Source organism: Diaporthe batatas, assembly GCF_019321695.1.
Source record: "Diaporthe batatas strain CRI 302-4 chromosome Unknown Contig00009, whole genome shotgun sequence".
Taxonomy (NCBI): Eukaryota; Fungi; Ascomycota; class Sordariomycetes; order Diaporthales; family Diaporthaceae; genus Diaporthe; species Diaporthe batatas.
The window spans coordinates 489820-505627 of NW_025408556.1; the positions used below are offsets into that span (position 1 = coordinate 489820).

Here is a 15808-nt window from a genome sequence, read left to right on the forward strand (position 1 = left end):
CTGATCTGATAAACTCTACCCTCAAACCCAGGACAGTGTCTCATTTTCTAGCTCTTTGCTCGACCACCCGTGGCTGAAATCTTGCCCACGCCTTTGACAAAGCTTTGGGCAGTGGCAAGCGCACATATTGTAGCAGTAGAGATTTCTCATATTCATTCAACTCGTCTCCCATTACATTATTGCAACTATTACTTCTACACACTATACCACAACGGGGACTAGCCGGAACTCATCATCTCCCCTTTCCTTCCCGCGTGATCCCAGGCCCCGTTGCTGAATGCCTGAAGGAAGCCCTCTTATTTCCTATCGTTGTTGGCCTTTCACCATTAAACCCATCCCATCTAATTCATTTCCCATAAATCTTTCCGAAGCGATGTTGCGCTGATTCAACGAAACGCCGTTACAATGCTGTTTTCTGTTGTCCAAAATGGAATGCTTCGGAGGTTACGCCGCCAAAGATTAGGGCATCGCCTATGCACAAAACAACCCAGGGTTTTGGACGGGGGTATCAAGTAATTATGAAGCGAGAGTCGCACAAATCAAGGTGTTCCGGAGGTTTGAGAACCCCTTGGACCCAAGCAAGGGGTCACTGCTGGTTGCAATCGACAACGGAGCAGCTGGACCAGGTCTCCGTTGTGCATGTCGTTCTGATCCGACTTCAGGTCGCTCGGGAATTCCAAGGTCGACGCGGCGGTAGTCATCGGCTGGCATATTACCAGAGCGGGCTCCTTCTCGGTTGCTGCCGACGCGAAACTACCCGCAGCGGGCTGCAGGGCTGAGGTGCCATTAAGCTAAGGCGGCCGCTAAGCGGCGCGTTGGAGACCTGGTCGGGGCCCGGCTAGCCAGGGGGTCGCGATTGCTTATTTAAATGTCGAGGCGATCGACTGGGCCATTTGCAGCAGTTGCTGGCGTTGGGTGACACCATGCCTGCACGGCTGCAACGAGACCGTCGAAAGCTGCACCTGCGACTACCTCACCACCACAACCTCAGACACCTCGTCGTCTCTCGTGGATCCGCGCTCGCCAGCACCCCACATGAGCTGGCCGTTGAGGTTCATGGGGATTGTGACGTGGTTGAAGTCGGGATCGGTGGGCGTCGTCGGGGACATCAGGGTGGGGCTGGTGGTGCTGGTGCGGGGCGTGGACGTGGACGAGAAGCTGGAGCTGCTGCCCAGGGTCCACTCGTCATCCTCGCTGAGGTGCATGCTCCTCCTCTCGAGCAGGCCCATGCCGTACTCGCCGCCAACGCCGATGTAGCCTTCTTCCTCGTCCAGGGTCTTGGGCTTCTCGCCGATCTCGACGTACTCATACTCCCAGCGGTGGCGCTTGTTCGGCTGCTGGCGGGGTAGGTAGCGGGTGCGAGCAATGTAATAGTAGGCGGTTGCGATCAGGGCGCCACCGACCAGGTCGACGGCGTAGTGGTGGTTGAGATACATGGTGGCCCAGCACAGCCAGGCGACGTACATGATGAACAGGGAGCGTGCGCGGGGGAAGCAGTAGCTCATGAACAGGGCCTCGAGGGTGGCGTTGGCGGCGTGGAGGCTGGGGAAGGCACCGAAGGGCACGGGGGCGGTCGAGAAGCTGGTGGTGTACATGTCGACGCCGAAGAGCTGGTCAACACGGGCCAGGCCGGCGGGGCTGCCTGGCATGCCGTAACGGGCAGGCTCCAGACCGTGCTCCTTCTCATACCAAGGCGGCGTGCAGGGGAACACCAGGGCCAGGGTGACGCCGGTGATGGCCAACCAGCCGAAGGTCTTGGCGAAGACGGGAGTGGTGGAGGGAGCAGCGAAGATGAACATTGCCAGGGCGCAGACGGCAGGGCCGCCAAAGTGGCCGATGCCGTAGGGGAGCCATGCAAGCAAGTCGAGGACGGGGTGGGTGTGGGCCGAGAGGATGTTGGACAGGTTGGCGCCATACAGGACGTTCTCGAGGGCGGGCAGGACCTTGACCCAGATGTGAGGGCGGACCTCGACAGGGATGAAGCTGTCGACCCGTGGTCAGCTCGTGGACGGGGCCAGGAGAGGGGCAAGGGCGCGAAATGGGACGGGAACTCACCGGCTGCAGAAGAAGTAAATCAGGTATACCCAGATGGACATGGAGGGCATGAAGAACTGCCTGGTTGCGGGCATCAAGCACACGAGAAGCGACACCATGGGAATAGCGATCTTGAAGAACAAGGGCATAGGCGCGATGGTGACTGAGAAGATCATCAGGGCAGCCAGGGCGACCCACTGAATGTCGGACCAGCAAAGCCTATGGCGGCGACAGGCACGCACGCCGTCGAGGGGGTTGAAGGAGCGCTGCAGCCTGGTGACGGTGTTGGAGTCGCGGTACGGGTGGCGCCATGGCTTCTTGGAACGGCTCCTCTTGCTCCTGCTGCTGGCGGGCCGGAAGTGCTCTGGGATGGCGATGTTTAATGCGCGGGGCCACTGCAGGTGTGGGATGTGCAGCTTTGGCTTAGCCTGGCCGAGGAACGAGTTTGCGTCGTGCATTTTCGCTGTTGCAATGGCGGCCTGTCCCGGACTGAAGGGGGTGGGAGAGCAGCGGACTAGTAGCGACCCGGCCGGTGGCGGGATCGGTACTTTGGGCAAGGGAGGTTGGGGGAGGTGGGCGAGGTGGGCGATTGGAGATGGATGACGCTATTGCCTGCTCATATATATCATGGTCGACAATGAGTCAACTGGGCTGGAACTCTCGGGGACGCAAACGCAAGACGCAAGACGCAATACGGAAGAACAACCAGTCAGTCGGAGCCGAGAAGCCTGGTGCGTGGATGGCTGGATATATGGTCGGGGGGCGAGGGTGAGGCCCGTTCTCGTCGTCCCTGTCGTCGCTTTCGTCCTTTCGTGCCGAGACTCCCGCACGGCAGCAACAAGCAGGTAACACCCAGCAGGCAGGGAAGCAGGGTCTGGGCTTCGGTGTTTATTAGCTGTGTCTGCAGGCGGGCTGGCGAGTCGCAGAAAAGGTGTAACAAAACTCGGGAGGGCCAGTCGAGGAGAAAACTTTCCAAGGCAGGGCAACCCTTTATTATTATTATTATTACTGTCAGCCAGCCCAGGAGGGAGCAAGCAGCTAAATGCAATGCAGGCATTGCAGGGCGGTAAGGCAGACATGGCCTGGGTCAGAATTGGGACGGAAGCACCCTGATTCCCCCAAGGTCGGGCGGATCCAAGTGCCCGAGGAAGTCGCGAGCGCTGCGCTTCATTCAGACGTCTGTCCCACGCCCTCGCTGCTGCACACCAGCGGCGGGTTGGCACATGTTGGCTCCTGCTGGCACTGGTGGTATCGGTACTTGGGGCGGGTGAGGTGGCAGGGGCTCCCTGCGCAGATACTACATAGTACATTTTTTGGCGGTTCACCACGGGTCAGATGGGGTACCAAGGCGCGCAAATCTTGCAGAGCTTGTACCCTGGTTGCCTGGACCCAACTGGGAGCTCTTGGCCCTTGATGTAGCCTTGTTGTGGGCAGGGATCAGCAGCGCAGTGGTGTCGAGGGCCCATCCGTGCCTTCCGAGCCCGATGGGCACGCGAGCAAGCATGGGCCGAGCTCCCTGCTTTTCCTCGCTCGCCCCCAGCCTGTCACCCTGTCTGGCAGTCAGGCAGTCAGTCAGGCAGTCAGTCGGTGTCCGACTGTCTGTCCAACGCACTCGCAATGCCGACATACACAGTATGCACAAGTCACGCAACACCACGCCAACAAGACAACACACAACACAACCACAGGAATTATGGACGACCTAAGTATATATATGTTTCGTCCGACAAGCACACCAGACAGCCCCCAGCCCATCGTGGCCCGTCTTCTGCCTCCCCACATCACACAAACACACCAATCTGCCGCCGAGTCGTCCTGACGTCAAACGCTTATTGACTTGCCAAGCCCTCTAGCACTCGCTTCAACGCCCTGCTACCCTAGTGGTGACACACCCAAACACATCAGCGCTCCCTGCTCACCAGCTTACACAGCACCAGCCTGGACGGGCCCCGAGTCTCCCGGAAAGTGTCCGACCTGCCAGCCTGCCAGCCCGTCCCACGAGCCCGACACCTACACAGGACTCTTGCACTCTCCATTTCCTTCTCTGATCTGCTGACAAAACAGAAAAACAAACTCTAAACTCTAGTCCCCGCTGGTTGCCCGTTGCCCGTTGTCAATCAGTCTCTATCTTTCCACACGGGCGCCTTCACACGGACGTAATCTGCTGCATAAAATCCGTCAGAAACTCCGAGAGCCCGGAAGGATCACCGCGCTCCGCACTCGTCAGCAGAGCCGCCCCCGAGGTGGCATAGTACTGTCGGTTGTCAGCGAGGGCACGGCACAGCATGTCCCCTACAATTAGGTGTGCGGCACAGGCGGAACACCACCAGAGGAGCTACTTCCTCGCCGCACCTCATTTCCCCCATACCCACATGCTCATCGTGCAAGACATGCCAATTCAGCTACCCCATCCATGGATCCCTTCAGCGAGGACAAAAGGACCAGGAGGCCTGGAGGCTCGTACGACTGGCCAGTGACTACGCTAGTATACCCTGCGGAAGATCAAGAAAAGAAGCCATCACCGATTTTCGTGGCTGTTACAGCATTCATCCTAGCTTCTGCGGCGTGCTTCTGCGGCGTGCTTCGACCTAAGCTGCAGGCCTAATCACCGCCGGCTCTCGACAAAGCTGAAACTCTTCTGGTGACGGCGGACTGGCAGACTGGATGGAATGGAAGTTTGCTGCGCTCCGAATCCCGGTCCCGTGCCCGATTCCCCATTCGATTGACCGCCCAGGGACCGCCTTGAGAAACGCCAGCGCTTGGTCCTGTCGCCCTGTGGGTGGGTCCGAGGTACCGGTACATCTGCACACCACCAGCCATCCACCTCATCCCGCGGTTTGAGGGTGGCACGACAGCAGGCCCCACAGGGCCAGCCAGTTGCTGGTGGTGATTACTTGGACTAGATGATGATGAATAATTACCCAGAGCCGCTCGACAACCTAAATCTGGCTTGTAGGATCGAGGACTTCATGGCACTGCTCACCGTGCATTTGCCCAATTCTGTCGCGACCAGGACCGTCCTCTTGGTGTCATCACTGCCATGACAGCTTCCTGTTCTTTGTTTAGATCGTTGCTTGTTGGCTTGTCTTGGCCCCAAGGAAAAAGGAAGGGCTGATGAGGGTCTCGGTTGGGCAGATGTCGAGCTGCCATCACCACCAGTCAATTCATGCCCACATTTGCACGGAAACATGTGCAAGGGTCCACGCCCCAACCGATCTAACCCCGATCAAGTCGGTCGGATGATTCTTGCAACTGGCTGCGCGTCGATCAATTGCGACCTTCAGACAGGCTCCCCCACTCACCTTACCTGACCCGCTCCGGCCGCGAACTCATCAACGTATCTGCGTGTCATTCGCCTTTATCGCGGCCAGGCAGAATGCCAGCGCGTCGTTGCAGTAGAGCAAATCGAACCGTAGATGGTACGCTATGTGTCAGCCCTTGGCTGCAGTGCCCAACACTGCTTGCGGCTAACAAATCTTGCAAATCTCTTGGGGCTGACGGTGGGAAGCGTTGGTGCACAGCAGCCAAGACATGTAGATCCCCATGTGCCGGGTGCGACGGCATGCGACTGATACGGTATACGGTGTAGTCTACTGTGATAAACGGCGAAATACACAGTACGCTACGCCAACATCGCGACCCAACCTGCCGCTGCACCAACAGTAAACATCTGCTGTGAAGATATCCAAGGGTCTTGGGTCTTGGGTCTTGACTACCCATGCAAAAAGGAAAAAAAAAGCCATTCACAAATCCATCTAATTTTCTGCGCGCTGAAAAATTCGATCTCGATCTCGCCTTTCCGCCGGACCATATTCTCCACATTATTAGCGCCAGCGTGCAGCCGTGAAAAGATCATCTGGCGGGCGGGTCTTGACAATCGACCGACACGCCGGCCACCTCGGTACAGGGTCCGAAGCGCGAAGATTTCGGTCAAGATATCCCTGCTGCGAATTCTAGACCTACGGAGTACTAGCCTACCTTTCCTTCCTGTCAGTGGGTCAACTACGCTTTGATTTATTAATATATTTTCTTATCCACCACCGATCACTATGTCAAGTTAGGTTTGCCCATACCAGATGCCAACCCGCCGGGTTCGCGCAGGACCTGTGAATCCCATGGTCGCGTGTTTGGATGGCAGGGGGGAGTCAAATGGACAACCAGACTTTTGTCTTCGGCCATGGACAGCTGAACCAGCCTGGCATTTTGACATAGGTTGGCCCCCATGCTATACCGGCAGACTTCAGAGTTGCGTTGGACCGACTCAAGGTCAATGTCGAGTCAAGCTTCTACACCCGGATCTGCACCTAGAGACGCAGTCACAGTCTGCCACTTCACGACGCACAAGCGCGACCACGCCAGTGCTGACTGATCAACTGGCTGCTGACTGGGATGGGATGGCACGATGACACTGGGTCTCCCCCGAGAACTGGTCGGCAGCCCCGGGCTTGTCTTTGACCGTACTGGCCGGGCCTGAATCACATGTGTTGTCTGGCAGAAGTCAATTGCCACTGTAGATCATCAGAAAGAAGCTTATTAGCTGCAGCTGCCGCGCAGCGCCAAGTCAGGGCGCGTTGAGCCAACGTCGCGCCAGAGACTCAACCTTATTGTGCGAGGGGAGCAAGGTCTTCCGGTCATCTCGCTGTTCGGATTCGTCGGACCACCCCCGGGCGCGACAAGCTTGTGCTTGCTCGGTGTCTTGCCCTCCTGTCTGGGGGTGGGACCGCCCGGTACTCTGGTAGTCTTCCACTTCGGTGCCGAGCCTTCTTGACCATCATCCCTCCTGTTCCTGCCGCGACTGGTGAACCCTCACCCGAACCCAGGACCGAGACATGAGCAAAGAGGCAGAGGCCGAGGGACCGAGCTCTGTTCATATCCTTCTATCCCGCGCAAGAAGCTGCCTGCTGCACCCGAGGGAGATGAAGAGCAGAATCCTCAGCTTTATCCATGTACGTCACTTTTGTGGGCTGCCCCCCAAGCGAACCCTTCAGCTCCTGGCGGGTCTCGGCGAGCTTCCCTCGGGTGCTGGGCGGCAGGGCGGATGGTGTGTCGAGTTTGACAGTCCGAGCTTCTGCGGGCGGACTTGCCGTGTTTCCCGCCCCCGGACCGTCCGTCCGTCCAAATCTGGCCGGTCCATCGTTCTTCCTGCGCCCCTGGGAGGCAGGCAGCGGCTTCCTTGAACCCCCCGGCGGCATTGTTGTTGGGCGCTTCGCCCCGCCCCTTTGCTGTCTGACACGCGATACGGGGTACGGACGCGTTCCTGACTATCTATCTAGTCTATCTAGTATGCATGTCTAAGGTTGATGTGGGCGGATCTGGGTTTGAAGAGGCTGTGTGTGTCGTGTGGTCTGCCATGTCAGTCTTGGCCCTCGTGGCCTCGACCAGAATGGCGGGACACAGCCGCCGGGGCCTGGGTTCTGTCTGTGTACTCCCTACACAGTCGCCAAGCGAGCCCGTGGGCTTGTGCATGAGCTTGGGCTAGGCTTTTCGGTCTGGGCGGGCTGGCCTGAGCTGCTGTGATGATGATGATGATGATGTAGTCTTGACTTGGCCCACCTGACTGCTGAATATGTGATCACGATCCCCGTGGTCTGTGTGTGTTTCGGGTAGATGGATTGCTGGTGATCACGGCCGGGGAGCAAGCAAGACTGATTCTATAGCTACAAATCTGACATCACTTATCATCATGGCTTTGCCATGTGGCTTACTACTTGCCTACCTAGCTATGCCACCAAGAGTCAACACCCAATAAACCTATTGAATGGGAACTTATTAAGAGGGATGTTATAGCACTATCCCAGCGTCAGTTGCCTCGTACAGTTCTCTCCAGGAGCTTGTTCCGCAGAGGGACAGTCTAAACTAGAGCATCCTACGTGGGTTTAGGCAAGGAGCACTCACTATTGGGTGGTCCATGAAGTGCCCAGGTGTAGTTGACACCGGAATGAGCTTGCCTGGGTTCAGCGCAAAATCCGTACTTTCTCATCGACGGCATGGATGTGCTGCTGTTGAATGCTAAGTACCACGAGGACACTTGCCAAATAGAGTCAGTCTTATGGGACAGAAGGCATAGGTTTTGATGTCCGGATGTCCGTCCGTAGCTAGCAATATCGAAGATGGAGCTGGTCACTTCAACCAGTGCAAGCTCAGTAGCAAGCGCACTTTGTCAAAGGCACATGCATAGTCATGAAGTTGAGGATGGCATCAGTATTCTTGTACGTCACAAGCCCCGTTGCACCGGTTTGCCCTAATGATTGATATTTGACAAAAAAAGGCTGCACATCTCTACCAGCTCCCGTGTTGGGCTGAGCTGGATACATAACTCCTGGCCCGTAGGGCGAACAACATGCTCACCCGTCGGGTTGTCCCGTCTACCCAGATATATACCAAAAGAAATGCATCGTATAGGCTTGATACATTCGGATATCATGAAATGAATTCATCTCTTTGCAAACGCTGCAACTCTCCTCCCCTCCCCCCGACCCCGAACCTCCCCCTCCCTGCTGCTGTCTCGTCACCATCCTACGCCCGCCCTCCTCCCGTTGTCATTCTCCCCTCTTCATCTCCTGGGCGGCGTCCACAAGCCCTTGGATGTCTCGACCACCTTGTTCACCTCCATGCCCGGCCTCAGGCTCACCGGCACCTGGTTCTGGGCCAGCGGCGGGGCCTCGCCCATGGCGACGTCGCCGTCGGGCTGGGTGGCGTAGCCCGAGTCGTTGTTGCGGCTGCTGGCCATGCTGACGCCGCTGTCCTCCTTCCTGGCGGGCGGGGAGGCCGCGCCACCACCACCCCCCCTCGTGGGCTCCTGGCTCCTGGCGCCGTCCATGAGGCCCGCGGCGGCCTGGCCCTCGCGCAGCTTGTTGATGGCCCTGACGGTGTCGATGGCGGCGTGCAGGGTGCGGCGGGCGTTGAAGTTCTTCTTGACGGTGGGCAGCAGGTTGGCGCCCTTGTCGGAGCCGTCGCCGGTCATGTAGCCGACGACGAAGGGGTGCTGCAGGGCCTCGTGGGCGGTCATGCGGCGGGCGGGGTCGATGGTGAGGCAGCGGCGGATAAAGTCCTTTGCGCCGTCGGAGACGCCGCGCCAGTAGTCGACGGGGGTGAAGCTGTAGTCGGCGTTGAGGATGGCCTGCATCTCCTCGAAGTCGCTGTCGCGGTCGAAGGGGGTATAGCCGCACAGCAGGAAGTAGGTGATGACGCCGAGGGCCCACAGGTCGACGGGCTTGCCGTGGCCCGACTTCTTGAAGATCTCGGGGGCCATGTAGCCCGGGGTGCCGCAGGTGGTGGTCAGCACGTGGAACTGCTCCTCGTCCATGACGCGGCTCAGGCCAAAGTCGGCGATGAGCAGGTCGGCGTTGTCCTCGGGCGTGCGGAACAGCAGGTTCTCGGGCTTGAGGTCGCGGTGCACGATGCCGTGGTCGTGCAGGTAGGCCACGGCCGACAGGGTCGCGCGCACCAGGTCGGCCGCGTCGGCCTCGTAGTACGACCCCTTGCGGCAGATGCGGTCGAACAGCTCGCCGCCCAGCGCCAGGTCCGTCACCAGGTATAGGTTGTTCATCGTCTCGAAGTAGTCGACCAGCGTCAGGATGTTCTGGTGCCCCATCGACACCTTCTTGAGCACGGCGATCTCGTTGCGGACCTGCGGGGCCGCCGGGGCGTGTCAGTATGATGGCCCAGAGAAGAGGGAGGAGGGAGGAGGGACTCGTGTGCGCACCATGTGTTCCCTCCCCGACATCAACCTCTTGTTGATGACCTTTGCGGCATAGTACCGCCCTGTGTCGATGTGCACGCACTCCTTAACCACCGAGTATGACCCTGCCCCGAGTGTCTTGCCAACCTTGTACCTGCATGGTTGGACCTGAGGCTGTTGGCCGGCATTGGCGCCGGCTTGTTGGACGGCTGCCGCCATTGTGTGTGTCAATGTGTGTGTGTGTGTGTGTACGTGTATGTGTGTAGGTGTGTTTGTATGCTTGTGCAGGTGTAGGGGTGTCTGCCTGCGATGCGGTGTGGTTCACGCGCGTGGGTTCGTCTATGTGTGTACTGTGTCTCCCCCTCTACCAGACTGTCGGTCTGTCGGTGTGAGCTCCACGGACGCGGGCAGAGAGAAAGAGACCGGTCTGGGTCGCGCCCCGCAATTGAGGTCGTCGTCAGGCGATGGGCGAGGCTGCTGCTTGGTCGCTGGGGTCGGTACCGTGATGACAAAAGCCCTGCAGTCCGCGGGTGATGATTTCTAGTCGTCGCTATCTCTGTCGTTGTTGTCCTCGTCAATATCTCCTGAGAAGGAGAGATTGCGCGGTCTCAGGGTCCTGCAGAAACAAGTGGCCAGGCCCCAGGAGGCTGTGGGTCAGCCGTCTCCGTATTATTTTATCCCGGGAGAAGGCGATTGAGTCGGGCTGGGCAGCTGGGATGGGCTGGGCTGGGCTGTTGGTTGCTTATACGAGGGTCAGAAGAGAGGGGGAAAAAAACAGATGCGATCTTACCTGACCGCATTAATCAGAGTCATATGCCAGCAAGTGGATCGGAGGCGTGGCATTGAATCTGGGAGAGGGGAGATGTCCAAGATGGCTCCGGTTGGCAGTGTTCTTCTGCTGTAGTCCTGTGCTTGTGCTCACAATTGTCTTATTGTTAACGTGAGATGGCCCGTCAGCTGCAGTCTGCAGAGCCAGACCACGGCTGCCCCTCACTTTCACGAGCCAATCATCGAGAAAATGCAATCGATTCCCGGCTGCTGTGCAATAAGGAATCGGCATGGCCGCACCCAACGGCCACAACCCCCCGCCCGCTAGGACCTATACAGCTGTTGGACTGCTCAACGTTTGTTGGTGTCCTTCGCGACGTGTCTTGTCTTTGTCTTGTCACTGACCTGACAGGACCCCAATGCCCCAATGCTCCAATGCTCCAATGCAGGCTGTCGCTGTCATTCCCGGGAGCTTGTTGAAGCTGGACCCTGGACCCTATCGAGAGCTCCCATCCTAGCGTCTTGGTCTGAACCAGCAGCCATCTCATATGCGTGTGACGGGCTAGGTCCATCTATCTAGGTACCTTGGGTGGTGATGATGCATTTATTATTTATGTGAAGCCGAGGCACCGTCCTACTCGGAACCGCCCCTTCGGGATTGCTTCTTTGAGCTTTGATGTTTCTTCGCCTTCAGCCTGGACTCTCGGAATGACCTCTCGCTGGCCGGCTTTTAGCTGTCTGAGTCTGGCGACTTGTGGGTGAGTCGGAGAGAGAGGAAGAGGGCGGCTTACAGTGCCTTGTGCTTTTGCACCTTCTCAGCGCTCGTGTCACCGGGCACGGCATCACTGTACATCTGGTGCAGCTCTTCCAGCAGCTTGGCCCGGTTCTCGTCGGCATTTGCGTTCCTGTCGCGCTTTGTCTGCGCCTGAAACGAGATGCAGTCTTTCCCCTTGACGTAGTTCTTGGAGGAGCGCAACAGAGGGCGCATGAGCTTTGGCACGACCTGGCTCAGTTCTGACACGGACCAGGTGGTGATTGCCTTGGTCTCAGTCCTGCGGACAGTGTGGGCGGCATGTCAGTGCATCTGGGTCGAGACGTTGAGGCGTCGAGACGGACTTGTTCACGTGTTGCCCACCTGGACCACTCGACCTGGCAAATGAGGTTGTGCCCTTGGGTATGGCAGCCTCGCTGAAGCCCTGACGCCACCTCCTGGCCTCTGCCAGGTCGTCAGGGTCAAATGAGGCATCGAAGGCCTGGCCTCTTGCAAATCTCTTCCATGGTGCCAGCTGGACGGCGTGGGCAAGGGGCAGAGGCTGGCAGGTGGTGAGAAGTGGAAGCCTCGTCAGGGATCTTGTTGTCATCGTGGGATCATTGTACAAAGACCGAGTGAGGGCCATGCATGCAGCTCGATGAGGTTGAACGTTGAACGCGGAAATCAAGACCGATCAAGACCGACTAAGCCGCATTTCGACAGGGAAGAAACGGGCAGAGTGCTCCGCAGCCCAGAAGATGCGATGCTTGGATGACAAAGAGCCCAAGACAAGAGCCCAAGAGCCCAGCTTCGTCCACCTCTGCGACGTTTGCAACTGCCAGTTGCGGTCAGAACTTGACCCTGGAGCACCATCTGGCCAATTGGCCATTTCACATTTCCTCACCACCTGGGCAGCTGGGCAGTCAGTGACGCTTTTAGGCACCAGAGTTGGACCAGGCAAACTGGGCGACCGTCCGCCGGCCGCCGCCTAGTAGTACTGGTTTCCCTCCCGGCTTCCAAGGTTTCCCCTCCCCCACTTTAGCGCAAACTTTACTGCTCCAGCATTTCTTCGAGCTGGCGCGCAGTATCTGTTACCCCGTCCGCAGCTTCCTCCTCCTTGCAGTTTGCAGTCTGCAGTCTGCAGTTTGAAAATCCACTCTTGAGAGTCAACTCTGGTCGCCCTCCTCCCACCCCACCCCACTGCTGGTCCCCATCACCATGGTCTTCAGGACCTGCATCCTCTAGCAGCTTTTTTCGAGATTTTCTTGACGCCCCTCCCGGCCGTCTACCTCGCGTGCGCCGCGCGCTCCCTTGATGACAGACGACGAGAGTCCCAAGCTCGAGGCTGTTGCCAACCTCAGCCCCGTCTCGCCGCGCCCTCTCCATAACACATACACTCTCCCACAGGTCCTCCCAGAGCTCCAGGACCTGGCCGAAGACCCAGACGTAGTCCCCCTCCAACTCTCAACCTTCCGCACCGCTGCTGCGGCCATGGCTCCGATCCAAGACCAGCAACAGCAGACCCTCGACCCTGCTGCTGCTGCTGCTGCTGCTACTGCGGCGGGCCCACCCGACTCGGACGGCAACGACGCCCAGTTGCAAGACATCAGCATAGCCGACGACGACAGCTTCGATGCGTACGACGAGGACGGGGCCGGTCAAGAAGAGCAGGAACACCAGCAGCAGGAGGACACAGCCGGCGTCGAGGAGCCGGAGAACGATGACTATGCGAGAACCTTTGATTCTCCCAAGGAACAGGCCGATGTCGCGGATGGGCAAGGAGAGGCCCAACAACCCCAGCATGAAGATGTAACAAAGACGCCAGAATCCATGAACATTTCCGAGCAGCTTGCAGGTGTCCCAGAGCAGTCTGCCGCCCAAATTGTCTCTGCTGAAGATCCCACCGGCCCCGGCATATCCGCCGCCCAAGCCTCCCAACCCTCCCAGCCAGCCCAGCCAGCCCACGCCGCAGACCCGGCCCAAGACGCCCTCGTCCCCCCAGAGAGCGATCACCAGTCCGCACCAGCCTCAGCAGTCCAAGAGGCGCCCCCACATGCCGCCGCCAGCGACCCTGCCAGCCTTCTCCAACAGCCCCAGCAGCCCCAGCAGCCGGTGGCATGTCCCGATCCCGACAAGGTAGACCCCGATAACCCCGATAAGCTAGACAGGGCTGCCCCCAGCGAAGAGCAGCAGCCCGGCGTCCAGCCCGAGGACGTCGACATGAACGAGGGAGATGATCCCGATGCCACTGCCATTGATATCCAGAAACTTGTCGATGAGATCACTGCCAAAGCCGCGGCCGAGGCTGAGGCTGAGGCTGAGGCTGATGCTGAGGCTTCACCCGAGCAGCAGCAGCCGCCGCCTGCCAAGCCATCCCCATCGCTCCAGACCCAGTCACCTCCCTCTATGGATGTAGACCAGCCGTCCCTCCCCCCCAAGCCCTCCCTGACCCAAGAGCAGTCGGAGCAGACCTACTCCCAGCCTTCCTACCACCATGGTTCAGTGCCCACCACCGCCCCATCTTATTCATCTGCGCCCGCTGCCAATCCCTCCCAGCCCGCCTTCAGCGCCCCCAACGGCGCACCAGGTGCCCACATGTCGCAGCCTCCCGCTTACAACCCCACTCCCTCTTTTGCCTCGTACCCCAATGCCTACCCGCCTGGCACCGCGCCCCCACAAGCCCCTGCAAACAATGGAGGACCCGGACTGCAGCAGACATATGACGAGTTCCTGGCCGACGAGCGGAAGCACATGTCCGAGGCCAAGTGGGAACGCTTCCCTGATGGCTCTCGGATCTTCATAGGCAAGTACTCTCACCAACAGGCCAAGACACCAGCCAGTATCGCTGACCAGGCTCGCAGGGAACTTGTCCCAGGAGAGGGTCTCCAAGCGCGATGTGTTTGAACTGTTCCACCACTACGGTCGACTGGCCCAGATTTCTCTCAAGTCTGCCTACGGCTTCGTCCAGTACCACACGAGTAGCGATGCCCAGGCCGCCATGAATGCTCTCCAGGGAGCCGAGGTCAAGGGTCGCAAGATCAGTATGTTGTCTGGCCCCACTTCCTAGATGAACCCTCACTAACATGGTCCAGACCTCGAGGTCTCCAAGACCCAGAAGTCCAAGAAGGACCGCGACCATTCTCCTGACCGCAAAAACCGTGACCGGGGCGGTAAGGGCGCCGACCGATATGACGGGCGCGACAGCCGCCGTTCTCGTGGGGACGATTATCGCCCTGGTCGGTCACCGTCTCCACCCAGGCGTGGTGACCACCGCGGTAGACAGGACTCTTACAATCGCGACCGTGGTGGTGGTGGTGGTGGCCACCATGAATCATTCAACCGAAAACGCTCGCGTTCTCCAGACGCCTATGGGAGACACGGACACGATGCGTACAGGCGCCGGAGCCCCAGCCCCTACGGCCGGTCTCGCCAAGGGAGCGATAACCTCGACATCCCTCGTCGCTACGGCAACGACGTACCCGATGTTCAGATCCTCTTGATGCAGGATGTCCACAAGGACTTTGTTGAGTGGGTGCAGAGAGCGTTTTTGGACGCACGTCTTAGAGTGACTGCGATGTTCCTGAACCCTCGCTTCCCTCGCGACCAGGTCATCCAGCGACAGGTTGTGGAAGGCGTCCATGCTGTTGTCGAACTGGACATGCGCGCTCAGACGACTGCAAAGATCCCGCTCCAGGTGTTTGACCGCTCCGCCGGAAGCAACGTCCGGTTCGATCAGTACCAGGAGTTGGACCCACCGATCGCCGCCCAGCTGGTCCTGCGTGCCAAGGGCTCCGTCGCACCGCAGCCAGCCTATCCGCTGCAACCCAGCTACCCACCGCAGCAACCGTATGGGGCGCCGGCACCGTATGGTGCTTACCAGCAGCCTCCAACCCCAGCGCAGCAGTATCCTGCTCCCGCTGCCGCTCCAGACCTGACGGCCATCATGGCCCAGCTCAGCCAGATGGGCAATGTCGACCCTGCGACCCTGCAGACCATCATAAGTACCATCCAGCAATCTCAGCCGCAGACACCTACTGCGGCCGTGCACCCTGCTCACCCGATGGGAGCACCAGCTGCACCGAGCGCTGGGGTTGATCTCAATGCGTTGATCGGTAACCTCACCGCAGCCTCCGCTGCCAATAATACCCAGACTGCAATGGGGGTTCCTGGCATGCCGGGTTATCCTGCGCCTGCCTACCCACAGGCTCCTCGCGGACCGGCCATGCCGCCTGCCGCAGGGTCATCAGATCCCGCCCGTGATGTGCAGAACATCATGGACACACTGGCCAGGATTAGACAATGAGTGGCCTAGGCCCCGGGCGGGTACACATTGACGACCCAGACGGTGAGCCTGGTTGCTGCTGTTGCTGTTGTTGTTGTTTTGATTTGAGTGTTATGTTTAGAAGTTATGGGCCACGGTGATAGCCATAGAAGGCTGGACTTCGCGTTTGCGAAGACTCGTCGGACGAGGGGGTTCATGCGGCAAGGAGTATCGGAACAAAGTTTGATGACAAATGACCCAGCTCTAAAAACAAGAGCGGCTAGAACAGAGGACAGCTGTTCGTGTGCGTGTG

At 58.9% G+C, this 15808-nt stretch overlaps 4 protein-coding genes across 4 annotated transcripts; 1 reads left to right on the plus strand and 3 right to left on the minus strand.

Moving 5' to 3' along the window:
- Positions 1 to 151: 151 nt before the first annotated feature.
- Positions 152 to 3007, minus strand: KVR01_008035 (uncharacterized protein). The gene is made up of 2 exons (XM_044793335.1): positions 2056 to 3007; positions 152 to 1983 (listed from the first exon to the last, which is right to left on the minus strand). Exons 1-2 carry the CDS (start codon positions 2490 to 2492, stop codon positions 969 to 971), a joined length of 1452 nt encoding a protein of 483 aa, XP_044643013.1. The 5' UTR covers positions 2493 to 3007; the 3' UTR covers positions 152 to 968.
- Positions 3008 to 8212: 5205 nt separating this feature from the next.
- Positions 8213 to 10528, minus strand: KVR01_007926 (uncharacterized protein). Its single transcript, XM_044790294.1, has 3 exons — positions 10506 to 10528; positions 9740 to 10436; positions 8213 to 9664 (listed from the first exon to the last, which is right to left on the minus strand). The coding sequence occupies exons 2-3, from the start codon at positions 9932 to 9934 to the stop codon at positions 8588 to 8590; spliced, it is 1272 nt and encodes a 423-aa protein (XP_044642904.1). The 5' UTR covers positions 9935 to 10436; positions 10506 to 10528; the 3' UTR covers positions 8213 to 8587.
- Positions 10529 to 11117: 589 nt separating this feature from the next.
- On the minus strand, positions 11118 to 11880 carry KVR01_008175 (uncharacterized protein; the record flags this gene model as incomplete). Its single annotated transcript, XM_044792363.1, has 3 exons — positions 11118 to 11202; positions 11275 to 11535; positions 11600 to 11880. 3 exons carry the CDS (start codon positions 11878 to 11880, stop codon positions 11118 to 11120), a joined length of 627 nt encoding a protein of 208 aa, XP_044643153.1.
- Positions 11881 to 12548: 668 nt separating this feature from the next.
- KVR01_007767 (uncharacterized protein) lies at positions 12549 to 15537 on the plus strand (the record flags this gene model as incomplete). The annotated part of the gene is made up of 3 exons (XM_044786665.1): positions 12549 to 14037; positions 14096 to 14275; positions 14327 to 15537. The coding sequence occupies 3 exons, from the start codon at positions 12549 to 12551 to the stop codon at positions 15535 to 15537; spliced, it is 2880 nt and encodes a 959-aa protein (XP_044642745.1).
- Positions 15538 to 15808: the final 271 nt, after the last annotated feature.

Excerpts from the sequence above, each read along its gene's own strand:
- KVR01_007926 (XM_044790294.1), bottom strand. The coding sequence starts at position 9,934 with ATGGCGGCAGCCGTCCAACAAGCCGGCGCCAATGCCGGCCAACAGCCT. Across the intron at positions 9,665-9,739 it reads TGTCGGGGAGGGAACACATG|GTCCGCAACGAGATCGCCGT; the intron begins GTGCGCACACGA and ends GCGGCCCCGCAG.
- KVR01_008035 (XM_044793335.1), bottom strand. The coding sequence starts at position 2,492 with ATGCACGACGCAAACTCGTTCCTCGGCCAGGCTAAGCCAAAGCTGCAC. Across the intron at positions 1,984-2,055 it reads ATTTACTTCTTCTGCAGCCG|CTTCATCCCTGTCGAGGTCC; the intron begins GTGAGTTCCCGT and ends ACGGGTCGACAG.